The sequence below is a fragment of the Pectinophora gossypiella genome, chromosome 6, assembly GCF_024362695.1.
Source record: "Pectinophora gossypiella chromosome 6, ilPecGoss1.1, whole genome shotgun sequence".
In the NCBI taxonomy this organism is placed as follows: Eukaryota; Metazoa; Arthropoda; class Insecta; order Lepidoptera; family Gelechiidae; genus Pectinophora; species Pectinophora gossypiella.
Genome location: NC_065409.1, coordinates 11,141,096 through 11,156,247, shown reverse-complemented (window position 1 = coordinate 11,156,247; position 15,152 = coordinate 11,141,096). Strand labels below are relative to the sequence as shown.

General features: G+C 37.3%; 2 protein-coding genes across 2 annotated transcripts in view; one reads left to right on the top strand and one right to left on the bottom strand.

The window, feature by feature from the left end:
• Nucleotides 1-12,647, top strand: part of LOC126367549 (SEC14-like protein 2) — a 32,838-nt gene extending 20,191 nt beyond the window's left edge. Inside the window, exons 4-10 of the mRNA XM_050011129.1 lie at nt 1,788-1,908; nt 4,820-4,971; nt 6,078-6,216; nt 6,919-7,118; nt 7,625-7,770; nt 10,196-10,344; nt 10,903-12,647. Of these exons, the coding sequence (XP_049867086.1) occupies nt 1,788-1,908; nt 4,820-4,971; nt 6,078-6,216; nt 6,919-7,118; nt 7,625-7,770; nt 10,196-10,344; nt 10,903-11,054 (1,059 nt within the window). The 3' untranslated portion in view covers nt 11,055-12,647. The remainder of the gene's footprint in view (nt 1-1,787; nt 1,909-4,819; nt 4,972-6,077; nt 6,217-6,918; nt 7,119-7,624; nt 7,771-10,195; nt 10,345-10,902) is intronic.
• Nucleotides 12,648-12,706: 59 nt separating this feature from the next.
• On the bottom strand, nt 12,707-14,929 carry LOC126367573 (thioredoxin domain-containing protein 17-like). Its single transcript, XM_050011158.1, has 3 exons — nt 14,682-14,929; nt 13,788-13,869; nt 12,707-12,973 (listed from the first exon to the last, which is right to left on the bottom strand). The coding sequence occupies exons 1-3, from the start codon at nt 14,821-14,823 to the stop codon at nt 12,820-12,822; spliced, it is 378 nt and encodes a 125-aa protein (XP_049867115.1). The 5' UTR covers nt 14,824-14,929; the 3' UTR covers nt 12,707-12,819.
• Between the last annotated feature and the right edge of the window lie 223 nt (nt 14,930-15,152).

Here is a 15,152-nt window from a genome sequence, read left to right as displayed (position 1 = left end):
TGTAATGTATATCCTCATTGGTTTTTAAAAGATGTGTTGCTGTTGCAGTTTCTTGTCATTTCTTCTCCTCAGCCATAACACCTTGCGAAATGACGTAAATTCAAAAATGTTACATTGACCTTCAACAAGTTTATCCATGATAATTACGTTGAATAAATGATTCTGATTTCTGATTTCTGATCATTTCATGAAATGATCGACCATTTCATGAAATGGTCGTATTTCATGAAATAGAACAACATTCGTTGGCCACATCATGATGTGGTTTGGCCAGATCAATGAACACAAAACGTTTAACGATATGACCAACTAAATGCATGATTACTTCATGATATGGCCAAACGTTAGCGATCATATCGTAAAATAGTAACATTATCCACCGGTAGTGGCGCTGGTGTCGCTTTGTTTATGTTTTGCATAATGGCGGCGGACAATAATTATTCTTGTGTGAACGCGAATAATACGAATAATAATGAGCAGATACAAAATAAAAGTGCATTGAAGCAATGTTTTGACACTAAGGTGAAAAGAAAAACTCGTATTAACAGTAGACAGCAACTTTATTTTTATTTTTAGGTTATATGGCAAATAATGAAGGTCGAGTGACCACGCTACGTAAATCAATGGACTATTATTGGATTTCAAAATATGATATAATTAAAACTGCGAATGAAGAGATATTAATTTTAAAAAAGAAAAATATAGACGATCCTACTGTCCGTAAAGTTTCTTTTTTTGACGTGACTTATTGTAGATATGCCGCAGATGGCATTAACTACTTGAAACAGGATTTTATTAAAACGCATAAATGTTTTTGTCATAATTTAAATTATCATAATCCTTTTTTTTATAATTTTTACAAGGCATAACAGTAGGTTAGGGTGCGGCGGGGGTGGCCCTTGGGCCACCCCTACGCCGCCAGTATGTTTATCTTACACACGAAAAGTATACTGAATGATGACCAATGGCATGAAATAGTGTCAAAAAATATGACGACGACTTCAAAGCGAGATGCAGTTACGGCGTATATGTCAACTACATCAACACTCCGTTAATCGAAAATGACTTTTTAATTTTTAATTGACTTTTAAACATTTTTGTACTTTGTACTAGAGTAATACATTATTTCCTACCTTATTTCGCGTTTTTATTACACCACTTATCATGGACACCCTACATTAATGATATGGCCAAACGTGGATGGAAATATCATTAAACGCTGACGTTTAAACGATATGGTCAGTTGAAGTTGGCCATTTCATGAAATGGTCGATCATTTCATGAAATGGTCAATTCTATGATCTGGCCACGACATAATTATATTTTTCAAAAGCTTCGCTAATTAATTTGTTGTAATTATTCGAGAATGTACATCGTCCCCCCCCCCCCCCCTAAAGTTTGTTATATATTATTGTTTTTTTTTTATTAATTGAACAATAAGTACAGAGTTCAATAATCTTTATTGGTTAATTAAAAAGATGCAGCGCGTACTAGAACCTGTTCGTATTTTAGTGTAGGTACCAACTTCCGTATAAATATTACGTAAGTAACTATGTTTGAATTTAAAATATTTGATACACTTGATTTGCTTCGGTAGGCATGTTAAGCCGTTGGTCCCGGCTGCATTAGCAGTCGTTAATAACCATCAATCCGCACTGGGCCCGCATGATGGTTCTCCCTATCCATCCATAGGGAAGGCCCGTGCCCTAGCAGTGGGGACGTTAATGGGCTGATGATGATGATACACTTGATAGATCAAGATCTAAAATTTACATTTGTTTCCACAGTCGATGGCGTGGCGTGAAAAGTGGGGCATCGACACGACTCTACCGTCATGGGTGGCGCCTGAGGTTTTAGAAAAACATTTCCCTAGCGGCAGCCCCGGATTCGACAAAGAAGGGTCGCCAGGTAACATTGCCTTGTTAAACTACCTACATTAAAAAGAGACCACTGTTGATATCTTAGTGCTTATCGTGTTATTACAGTGAAAACCAGCAGGGCTAACAAGCGCATCGAAATAAAATTATCGATCGATAAGTTTTTTCTCATGCGTCTTATGTGATTTTGTTCGTATTTTGACAGAACGACATGACTTATTTGGGTTTACATATCAGCACCAATCGACAAAATGACATAACTATATCGTCAGAAGCGATAAAATGACCGTGTCAAAGTTTTATGAAGTTGCGTATGTTAGCCGTACTGGTAAGTGCCAAAAATGAGCTTAATGTTGGAGTGGGAGCGATTAAAAACATAAACTTTAGAACACGTGCAGCTGCGATAGTTGTATTCCCGTGCATGTCGTAAAATCCGACAAACAGATTGTATCCTTTCTAACATGGTCAACAATTGTAATGGGCGATAGGCTGATCCGATGTCACCATAAGGTTCATCATAATCTATCTTAGGGCTTCGTATCAAGGCTACAAGTTGTCTTTCATGTCTTTGTCTACTTGTGGCTCTGCCCACCCCATTGGGGATTACGGGCGTGAGTTTATGTATGTTTGTAGAACAAGCATGAAAAAAATGTAGATATTCGTTAACAATAGAGAAATTTATGAATGATTCAACTAGTTTTCTCTTGTTATCGCTAGATCGCTACGCACTGTTAGCTGGTTATTAACCCGTCCATTCAGTATTTTCTTTGCCTGATTACCTCAACCCTTACATGAATGGTGAGGTGTGGGTACTTAGTTCATCGTGCGATGAATGTACTTCTGACTACCCCAATAGGTAATTAGTCGTAAGCTTATGTTAAATTATGCTTATATAACTGGTCACTGAGTCTACTAATTATTAATCTATAAATACGTGGATAATCTGGTTGATTGTCATGTACCTACTTATGTGGAAATATCTTACACCTGTTATCTCATAAAAATAAATAAAATAAAGTCTAAAAGCATAGTAGGTAGGTATACTACATAATACACCAGTCGGATTGCGCGGTACTTACCTATTTAGATTGAAGTCGTCTGTTCACAGACGAATAGCAGTCATCTGTGGACCTCAATCAAAAGCTCATTTAGACTAAAGTCTAGACTTCACAGTTGTGTTGCAAATAACTTTCTATACCTTTTTAATGTTATGTAAGTACAGATTGTAGATATGTAAGTTGTTATGAAATAAGAACAACTAACTTTTTTATAGAGTCCGAAGTTCTGTAATAAAAGGTTAGTGATTATTTAGAAGATAATATGAATGCATGGGATTAACTGTCTGACAACTGATATTAGGCAGCTAAATTACTCAATTGTATAATAATATTTTATGTTTATTTTTTAAAAAAGAACGTCTAGGGCCCTGTGCCGAGGTTTTTCTTGCAGCTTCTTTTCCCCGGCTATACAGGTTGTGAGAAGCTGCAGCAGTTTTAGGATGAGACGTTCGTTATGTAAAAAATTACGATTCAAAGTGTAACTATGTTACCTACTGAATAAAGATACTTTTTTATATTTTTGAATTTGAATGTTTTCATGACATTTATTTTAGTTAGAATGAGTTATTATGATGTGCGGTATGAATAACCAACTGGGCATCCTCGGGCCTGTCGTCTTGTACCGAGTGAGAGCCCTCAGCGCTCCCCATTTGTCCGGCCAAGTAGTTAATGCCATTTGCGGCAAATCTACAATAAATCACGTCAAAAAATGGTACGAGTAGATTCAAGCTATCCGAATATTCGAATGCCTGACCAGACCTGGGGCCTTAGGCAAGTTGCAAACGACGGAAACCGAGAGTGGTAGTGATAACAATTTATGGGATTGCCATAAAGTGACATGTCGATCCTACCCGAGTTCTACCCCTGGTCATAGAATAAGGCATAATACTACGTATAGAACGGCAACTCTCCGCCCACCAGCTATGTTTACCTCACGCCCATAGCTAGGTTTACCTCACCCCCTCTCGAACATAGTTTAGACTTCTCGAACATAGAGTATGACGTCAGACGTCACACACACAGATACGCGTATAAGATAACGTCAATGTGTGGTGTCTGTGTAAAACGAGGTTGTTAGTATGAAGTGTCTGGGGTGTGCCCTGGTATCTACCTAAGCGCTTTTTAAGCGATGACAAAAGTACTTATTTTTGATATAGAATGTTTGAGTACGGTTTGCTTCTCTGGACTTTTATAAAAGATCTCACAAACTCATTATCTACTCAAGTGAATCCTTAAGATACTTAAACATAAACAAATTGTGTCTACAGATCTTGACACAAAAGTATTCTTATCAACAAGTAATTTCGCACTTGACCGCTTTTAAAGTTGTGGCTACATTCACTTAGCCTCCCTTTCTTTGTGGTGATTGCGCCATCTCTTTAGGTATATTTTTGGTTCTATAGTGCAATGTTTACATAAAGCCGTAGCATAAAGCAAAACAAAAAGATCAAAAACATAATTATGTAAGACGTTTTTTATTACTAAAAATACTTTTAAGGTTTTTTGTTGCGTTGCTTTGATCTGAGATAAACAAAAACATCAATGTGTCCATTGCTTATCAACCTGAATAGTTTCTTTTAATAATGTAGACATCATATCATAATATTTATAAACAGAACTCAAAAAAAGTAAAGCTCGGTGAGGTGTGGGTGCTAGTCTTGCGATGGTTGTACCTCTGACCACCCTAATTGGGGTAAAGTCGTGAGCTTATGTTATAAACAAATCGAATCTGCATATTTTTTACGGTTTGCAGCTCTGCTCACCCCAGTTGCTATCACGGGCGAGTATGAAAGTATGTACTTAGTACAATTATATATGTATGTAGCAATTGGAAATGATTTGAAGGAATTTGAGAATTGTCATTAAAAACTTTCCTTCTTTCAGTAATCATCGTCCCGTTCGTGGGGCTGGACGCGTGGGGCTTGCTACACTCGATCACCAAGAGTGACGTCATCCGAATGGTCATCAGACACCTGGAGAACTACCTGGAAATAGCTCGGAAACAGGCAGCGACGCATGGTCCACAGGCTCTGAAGGTACGGTCCAGTTAGCATGGCCAACAGGCTCTAATGGAGCGATCCAGTTACTGACAGGGATTTCTTCGTCTTCTTCGCAGTCTTCAATTATACAAGAATCTGTTCGTTCTGAAATGTCTTCTTCCATTCTGATGCACCTACTCTTGATGTACCTGTTTACTTCATCAAGTAACTTATCGCATTGTTGAATCAAGAATTGCAGATACTGGAATGGATCTTGGTTGAATTTTTAATGTTGCCGTCATAGCTATATTCTAATCTGGATAGCCATCGGGATAGCTATGGTATTCTTGACTGCGCTACAATAAATTAAATATCTTTATTTTGCGGTACTCTCTGGCACTACCGAACTAATTTCAAACTAGAAAACTCCTCATCGAACACACTTTAACACTTTATACTTTTTTTAGAACTGCGGAACTTTCTTCTGTATGATAATTATAATTATGTAACCTGGATTTAAGTTTTTATGACCGCGCGAATGCAAGTTGCAAGCTATCTCTGACGAGCGAATATGCGAACTATAAACCCACATTCGCTGTCATTGTAGCGACCTGAATTTCCATGTGAACCAATGAAAGATCCATTGTTCAATTTTCTCTAATAGCTATCTGAAAATCGTTCCATTATTGCAAGCCTTGAGCAATTTTCTAATGTCAACATAAGAAATTGGCTGAGCGTTTCAAACTAATATTTCGACATCATATTAAACGTAATGACGTAAATATGGTAGCGTTCGAAATTACGTCCCATTTCATTGTACCTAGGTATAGGAACCTAAAGCATGCATTACAGATGCATTATAGGCACGTTATATAGGTAATCTTCTAATCTTGCTTGCTGCTTATTGTACCTAGGAACTAAATGGAACCCAAATACCACAGGTACACCAGGCAGGTGCCGATTAAGACTGCCTTCAAATCAACAAACAATTTATTAATAATCAGTGTTGGTATAGGGAAAATGGCAAGCGAAAAAATATCGGGTCGAATTATTAGTTGGGACATAGTTTTTAATTCAAAGTATGTGTATGAATAATGGTATATTGTACTTCAATCGACTAGGTATCTTGAACGTGATATATTATATCACATTTTTCTTCACAGGTGACGGTAATTTTCGACCTGGAGGGCTTCATCATGAGGCAGTATGCGTGGAAACCAGCTGCTGAGATGGTGTTCACGCTGCTTCAGATCTATGAAGCAAACTACCCAGAGATACTCAAAACCTGCCTCATTATCAATGGTAAAGACATGTACAATATTTATCTAGAACATTATTTGAGTAGCACCTATAATTTAAAAGTTCCAAAAAGATTGTGGGGACAATTACCGACTCTACAAAATAGAGAGAATATTTCTGAACAATTATTTGTGCTGTCGTCAGAATATAACGATTCTTATTCTTATTTTATATTTAGCGTTTTGACGCGTGACTAGTTCTCTGCTTCGCACACACAGTGAACACCCTCTATTATGACTTAATTGTTTCTCAGCTTAGCATTGTTTCTAGCAGATATGCAATTATTTTTTTCGCATTGCCGATACGAAGAATTCTATGGGGCATGGCAATTCTTTTACTGCGTGTTCTTATTAGAAATGTCACTTTAAAGCATAGACTTAGAATTTATGTTTTAAAGGCACTAAAATTACAAACGCTGTCACTGTTTCTTTTGAAAAACTACCTGCAATTTATCGTCAGACAACTTCTAGCTCTACCCATCCCATAACATGTAGGTGAAATGATATCTAGTCATTTTGCGATATAGTTTTGTAGTTAGGCATAGAATAAGGAACAATGCTACGTAACTTAGGTCCGCCAGAGGCCTGCGTAGAATACAATTAACAACAATTACAACCTAAACGGCGGGAGTTTCATTTTAAATTTTGATAGCACTTTAAATAAGGAAATAAAGAAAATAACCGAAGTAATTAATTTTAATTCCAGCACCGAAAGTGTTCGCCCTCGCATTCTCAGTGATCAAGAAGTTTATGCACGAGTATACGATATCCAAGATCAAGATCTACGGCACGGACGCCAAGAAGTGGCAGGCGCAGGCGCTACAGCTAATAGATGCGGATCAACTGCCCGTACACTATGGCGGCACCATGGTCGACGCCAACGGAGACCCGCGGTGCAGTCTTATTGTGAGTTACGTCCTTCAAAAATAGCCTGTAGGTATACGTCCCACTGTTGGGCACAGTCCTCCCCTCAATAAACCGTAGGGGGTACTCATACTATTGCGGGTGCATGGAGATGCTTGGGTAAGTAGCCAACTAATTCGTTTTCACGTGCCCGAATACCTCTTAAAACATGTCTCAAATTAATTATTCAATAACCAGGACCAGCGATTGTACGTGCTGAAACCTACACCCAACCAACAACTGACCTCCCCGACTAACTTTGTTGATCGGTATCAAATTCAAAATATTTATTCTGATATAAACTTCTTTAACTACTGGCACAACAATGAGTCCCATTTATCAGCGAACACACTCAAGAAATCAATCACTCCTCTTTGTTTAACAACAGTTAAATAGTAGAGTTTGGATTGTAAAAGAACACTTGGGGTTACGACTTTAAATTGTTAGGAATTGGCTTTTTTTAAACTTTCTTATCTATCAACTGCTAACTCTACCATTCCAAATGACAGGTGAAGCCAGGCGGCAAAGTCCCGAAACATTACTACACGAAGAACTCAACAAATGAAAACACGAAGGAGTACAAACGAGTCACCATCAAGACTGGGGAACGACACATCGTCGATTTGCTATGTGCAGACAACGAAAGCGTTTTAAAGTAAGTAAACAAGTAAATAACCATACGCAGAGTAAAATTGTAAGCTAAGTAGATACTTAGCAGATGCTAAAAGATTACCCATACATACGAAAGTAGGTAAATGTGTCTGTTTGTCAACTTGTTTAAAGCCTGATGGATACAGAGGCGGCACTGAGGGCGTTCCGGACCGGGAATATTTTGATTGTTCATGTTTGCACATGCGTTCACATCATAAAGCAACACGGACCTCCGCGGACCGGAGGGGAGTAGGCATAGCGTTAGTTGTCAGCTCTATGGTTCACACAGGCGGCAACGGCGCGGCGCGTTTTCTCGCGGCGGCCCACAAACAACACAACACACGCGTTATCACTTTTGTGTGTAGACTGTGGTCAATTTAAATCGCTGGACGATTTGGATGAAAATATGCGCTACTTATACAAAAATACGCATTCGGGGTTTTTTTATGACGCGACGATAGTTAGGCCGTACAGGTACCTCTAAGGATGAATTTTGTGTACTTATCGCGATAACTAAAGACGACGGAAAGGTAGGTGCCTAACCATAAAATACGTATATACAGTAAACTGCAAAGTACTAAAAGATGAAGAACCTACTTATTTGTATAAAGCACGGCTCTTAGACGGAATATAGGTACCTACTTATACTTTTGTTTAAACTGGTAAGGCTAAGGTCACCTTTGTTATTTAAGTATTTAACACACAATGACTATGTCTAGTTGGAATATAGTTTGTTACAAGTGATTCATATGAATGAATTATGCAACTGCACGCGATCTTTTTTCAAACTAGTTTAGAACTCGTATAAGCAGCTATACATGTTGTGTTGGGTACTAGGTACATGTGGTAGGTATATCAATTTACAGAATATCTTATCAATACCTATTGACTTCCTCTTCTGCGAAACATACCTTTTATTTGATGACTCAACGCCTATCCGGGTAGGCAGCGCAACAAATCGATAGGCAGAATACTTACAACAAGTTTTGCCCTGCCACTCAATCTTGCTTTTAATAGATCTACTCCATATATTGAGGAGCTCGGTGGCGCAGCGGTTAACGCGCTCGGTCTGCGATTGTTGAAGTAAAGCAACTTTCGTAAAGGCCGGTCATTGGATGGGTGACCACAAAAAAAAAAGTTTTCATCTAGAGCTCCTCCATGCTTCGGAAGGCACGTTAAGCCGTTGGTCCCGGCTGCATTAGCAGTCGTTAATAACCATCAATCCGCACTGGGCCCGCGTGATGATTTAAGGCCCGATCTCCCTACCCATCCATAGGGAAGGCCCGTGCCCCAGCAGTGGGGACGTTAATGGGCTGATGATGACTCCATATAATTGAATTGACCTATTAAAAGCAAGACAACTGACTTATGAGTCAACTTAAGGATTGGTAGTTTATTGACACAAGTTAACCTTAGTTATCCGGCCAAGTTTACAATACTTAAGTCAAAAAAGTTACCTTAGGACTTCGTATCAATAGTGACCGGAAGGTCTTCGGATTACTAGAAGCTCAAGTGAAGACTCGACTCCAAAGTCTAGAACACAGACGAAGCGTAGCTTGTCTGTCGGGTTTTTATAGGATTCACTTCGGTGAGTGTGCGCAGGAACTTCACGAGTTAATTCCACCCACTCCATTCCATCTACCGACGACTAGATGTCGTATGTTGTGGATATGTCGCAGTCGGATTGTATAATCCGCTGTATTACATTACGGCTAGCTGTTTTCAAAAACAGGGCCGTTTTGTAATGCGGCGGTTCAACGATTAGCCGTATTGTCATTGCGATACGTTCTCCAATAAAGCAGTCCACGTTTAGCCAGCGAATTATACAATCCGACTGCGACAGATATACCACCAAACTGCACTAAACGTTTTGCCTCTTCCTTTATGATGCGAACAGCAAAGGACTGGAACTGTCTGCCGTCGTCTGGTTTTCCAAATCCTTATAATCTGGGAGTCTTCAATGCTAGAGTGAAAATGCATTTGCTAGGTAAACCATCCCACATCGTCACTTACCACCAGGTGAGATTGTGGTCAAACTTTTTTTTGTTTTGACGTGACTTACTGCAGATTTGCCGCAGATGGCATTAACTACTTGGCCGGACTAATGGGTACAACGTATAAGACAACAGGCCTGAGGGTGCCCAGTTGGGCGCGAACCTCGGCTCAGGGCGTCGTCTGAGATGAAAATTATTTGAAAGAATTAATCGACCCTAGTGGGTCGATAGCTATAAACGCTGATTGAGGGAGAAATCGTCGACCACGCCGGCGGGGTCGGTACCGGGATCCATTGTGGTCAAACACAAAACTATTTTATTTTTAAAAGAAGCTCGGCCCTCCCCTTTGGGGATTGTGGTACTGATCCTATGTAAGTATGTGTGTATTTCGTGACCAATGATGTGTGTGTTAACCATGTACACTGTGTTTCTCAGATGGGAGTTAGGCGTGGATAGTCATGACATAAAGTTCAAAATCAAGCGACGAGATGAGGAGGGGAACGAGACTGTGGTGCATGGGCCCAGGAAGGTCACCGAAGGACCTGTCGACGTCGGGGTCTTACCTGTCTCCGGGCCTGCTACGTGTAAGTATCAAAATCTTTTCTCATGTGGATTGTAAGTAGGTACATGACCACATCAACCCTGGGGTCAGAGTTAACTATTGAGCCGCCAAAGGCCCCTGACATGACTCATGATAATAAGCGTAGAAAGACCTAAGACCACATGACCTAAGACAATGCTATACCACATCCTGGACACTCCATATAAATATCTCATTCTTACCATGTGCCTAACGCGTAAGTGCGAGTGAGACAATACGTGCACGCTTCGCTTACTCCTTTTGCTAATATATTATGGATTGTATAGGAACCCCTTCAACAGACACTGATAACTCTACTTCTTTCGCAGAAGTTGTTTTAAAAACTATTCTTCTATTTCGTTTCGATATTCGTGGCTCACACAGTAGGGCCCGCATAATACCAGTTGTGCTGAGTTAGGCCCTTTTATTTCAGGACTGATCACGTTACGATCATTTCGACGAACATACTTTTTGTAATTGTTTTGTGAAAATTTTAAATGACGTTATTGTCTTTGTGTGTGGCGTCCTTTTATAATAAGCAATTTATATTCTTCTATTTCAGATTCAGTTATATTCGACAATAAGAACGCATTTTTGCGCAACAAGAAAGTGTTCTACGACGTTCTTATCACTGTGCCAACAAGAGATCTCGACATCAGCGCCGAGCCTGAAGAAGAAAAGAAATGCGAAGCCACCGGTTCCGCTGCTCTCTAGGCATCAAAGTTTTAGTCTGGCCAGTGTAAGGAAGCAATCAAATGTTGGAACGAAACGATAAATTCTTATTGGTTTTATCGATTCTTTTTGTGTTGGCAACAGTGGGATCTTATACCTAAACTAAATTATAACAACATAGCATCACGCCTGTATCCCCGAAAGGGTAGGCAGAGGTGTATTAGTATACACACTCACTCTTCGCCAAATGTGTTTTAAGACCCATGTAAAAGAGAGCGAGCATAACCATTAACCGGGCAAATATTCTGGAAACCACGTGATAACAAATATCTATGATACAATCATGAATTCAATCTCATAAAGTTGAATTCGGTGGTTTAGAGCCCAAACCGGGATTCGTACCCTTGACACTTTGATATAAGTCATGCGTAATCCAAATACAATATCACGGATTCACGGATTATATTACTATTACTTTGTTATCTTCAGAATGTTTCATTGGCCAGTCTATTTTGATTGCTCGTATAGTCAAAAAGTTGAGTGCCTTACCCAGCATTAATAGCAGTGATCGGATATTCGGGTGCTCATTTATTTACCTAAAAGACGCTGGTTGACTAAAATAATAGCATTTTTGTATTTAAAAAAATCCGCAATACCTTTCTTTTGTTTTCATTCTTCACGGAAACCTATAAAATTCTTTACTTTCACTGTCGTGAAATTTTATGTAATAGGTAAATATCAGATAAGTTTTGTAGTTTTTTTATATAAGGGAAAACAAAACAACAGCATTTACTGTGATATTTCAAAGATAAACGAGATATTTTGAATAGTTTTTGGAGCATTACAAACTTCAGGCTGTGAAGTTTATGGGTAAACCTGTTTACTGCAGATTATCTTACATTGTGTTAATATGTATAGCTCTAAATATCCTCAAAAATTCAGCCTCATTTCGTAAATTGCACCATATACTTCTAGAACAATCACATATTTTTGTTCTAAATTCGACCCTATCTACCATAGACCACCACTTTTGTGGAGAACAAAGGCGGAACAAAAAACTAAGAAATAAGACTGAATTTTGAAGAAATCAGTGTATTATGAAATTATTATCGTATATAAGTAGTAAATTAATTATACACCTAATAATGGTAACTGAGAATGGGAATTGTAAATAAAGATTAGTTATACATACATCATTATAAAAAAAATAGGCATTAAGTAACTAGGTACTGTAAATAGAGTATTCAGAAGGGCAGGGATAAACAAATTATGTACGTATTACAAACACAATTTTGTCTCTCTATATAAATAGTTAATTTAAAAAAACTAGGAGTTCTTTTAAAGTTATTCAAGAGTGGAAAATTATTCATTTGTGAATTCAAATCATTCATTATTGAAAAATTCTTTACTCACTAATTTATTATTCAATGATTCAGTAATTTTCTTTTAATACAGTGCCACACAATAACACTTTCCTACTTAAGTGTTCTATTCATTGCTGAAGAATTATTGCCTATTCATGAATAATATGAATAATTATACTTTATGACAATAATGAATTATTATAAGTGTTAAAACATTTTAGCATAATTTTTATATTCCATTTTTAATAAAAAAAAAATGTGTGTTCATGAACTTCATGTGTTTCTTTTTCCATTAAAAAAAAATATTTTTAATTAAATAACACCACTGGCCTTTTTAAAAACATATATTATGCAAAGGACATGTTCCTTATGATTATAATAATAAGACATATAAAGCATTTGATTACAGTTTATAGAAACCATTTACCCTATGAGGCCGATGTTTATTCCTCCTCTTCAAACATCATCTGGAGGAGGTCTCGTTTGTTGCACTGGCTGCCCTCCAACCTCTGGACTCCCTTCCATTTGATAAGAGTCGGAATCACCATGAGCTTTGTACGGGTGTCAGTTCTGAATGGACAATCTGCTTTCTTCCAACTGAAATAAATCATATTTTCCAAATGCTAATTTACTTTTAATAACACCTGTTCTTCAGTAACAAGTAAAAAGATAATAAAAAATAAATGGAAAATAAAAATGCCAACATTAAGATGGTATGGTAAATAGGTGTTCTTCCTAACTCAAGTCACTGTTTGAATGGTAGTATTACTCCATTTCGAAACCCTATTTATAGAAAGACGTTTCCTCAATGACAATTCACCGATAAATTAAACAAGCGAAGTCTTGTTTCCCTGATAGCTTACTACACCGAAGGCTACTTTACCGATGGTTCGTTTCACCGAATTTTATTTTACCGACATGTAAATGCCGCCGTGCTTTATTTTCTCGAAATATTTTAAACTTTTACTATAAAATTTCATACTGTCTCAAACATCATCCGAGAAATGATCTTTCTATTCGGTAAAGCAAAGCGAGCAAAAAATTACTGTAGCTTCGATTAAACAATTTTCGGTAAAACGAACTATCGGGAAAATGAGCATTGGAGAAAGAAACATTCGCTAATTTAATCTATCGGTTAACTGTCATCGAGGAAACGTCTTTCTATAAATGGGGTTTCGAAATGGAGTAATACTACCGTTTGAATATACCTACTATCAGTCTTAGGACCAAACTATGTATTAGGATATTATACAACAGGGTTGAAGAATGCAATCTAGGCACAAGTGTAAATTAAACAGCTGGTGCTAGATGACCATACATATGCATTTGTTTTTCATTATCAAATACTTTGAATGCAGCAGACTGAACACTGAATGTAAAAAGTATTTAATTACAATAGGAAGTGTCTTACTATGGCATATCTCCAACATCCACATATACAAAGACTATATTTTTATTTAATTCTTGTAGGTAGGGTGTTATTACTGCTTCAGCTGTGGACAAAACAAAAACAATTTAGATTTAAATGAAACAACACATGCCTCATCGTGATGCCTAGATAAGCAAAGTCAGGTGACAAACTTGCAGAAGGTCTCTTTAAAATCTGTGCTGTACAAATTCCTTCATCATCATTAACTTAATAGCTGCACTCTTGTCAGTGAAACATTCTTTACAATTTACAAAAAAAATATACCTATACAAAAAGTATAAATAACATCAATCAGTACCCAATTGACAATAAATACACCAACTTCTGCCATTTTCTTTTTTCTTGCCAGTAAAGTAAAGGTATAGCGCTGGCCCTCCAAATGGCAATTTTTCAACAAATTCAGTAAATTCATCATAATTATTTAAATGTTTGATGTGGACTTTGCTGCGGCCTTTATGAGATAATGACATTATAGGTAAATTTTTGGAAACAGAAGTTAATCAACAGTTCAATTCAATTAAATAACATTTTTGTGTGGATAGTACTTTTTTACAATATTGACAATGTAAGTGTCAAGTATCTACAGACAAAATCTATTGATGGTCTATTGAAACAAAGAGACTTTATTGAAATGTTGAAGTTCATAGTGCAGCACCTACTTGGAAAAAGTAGCTAAATTTTTCATTCAACACAGCACAGTGATATCAAATATCAGTACATTCAAAACAGATAAGTTATCGGGTTATTGGCGATAATTAATTATCTACAACACAATATGTTCATCATCTGTCTTACAACTTTCCTAGGTGAAAGTAATGGTATAGAATATAAAAAAATACATTCCATTTAAACTTATTATACTAATTAAAATCTCACCTTCAATACAATCCGGGCACCAACTCTTTCCTTCAATTTTAGTACCGCTGAAGTAAAAGTATACATCAGGTCCATCGGGTTTAATTTTTTCAGTATACGATACAAAATCATCAAAACCCTTTACTTCTACGTTAAAAACCATTATAAACTATTAATTATTAGTTTAAATTATTAAGTTAACTTCACCGGCAAATTACTACAATGAAATTCAGTACACTTTTGACATAAGACTGCCGATTCATACTTTTGTATTGTTTTTGTATGTTTTTTGGCCTGATTTCCAAGACCAACAATTCTTACCATTCATTCTTTTTTTTTTAGTAACTACAACCAACACACTCTATTCCTCCAACCGCCAAATACTTGTGAGCGTCAAAATGGTCGGTCAACGTCGGTCAATCATTGCATAAATTTCCATGATACGTTAGAAGCTAGTTAGAAGCAAATGTCTAGTGATACTGATAGGCACTA

Bases quoted from the DNA above. Each gene is read 5' to 3' on its own strand.
- LOC126367573 (XM_050011158.1), bottom strand. From the start codon at position 14,823: ATGGTTTTTAACGTAGAAGTAAAGGGTTTTGATGATTTTGTATCGTAT. The intron at 13,870-14,681 runs GTGAGATTTTAA...TTTTGTCCACAG, and splicing joins GTGCCCGGATTGTATTGAAG to CTGAAGCAGTAATAACACCC. The intron at 12,974-13,787 runs GTAAGACACTTC...GATTTATTTCAG, and splicing joins GATGTTGGAGATATGCCATA to TTGGAAGAAAGCAGATTGTC.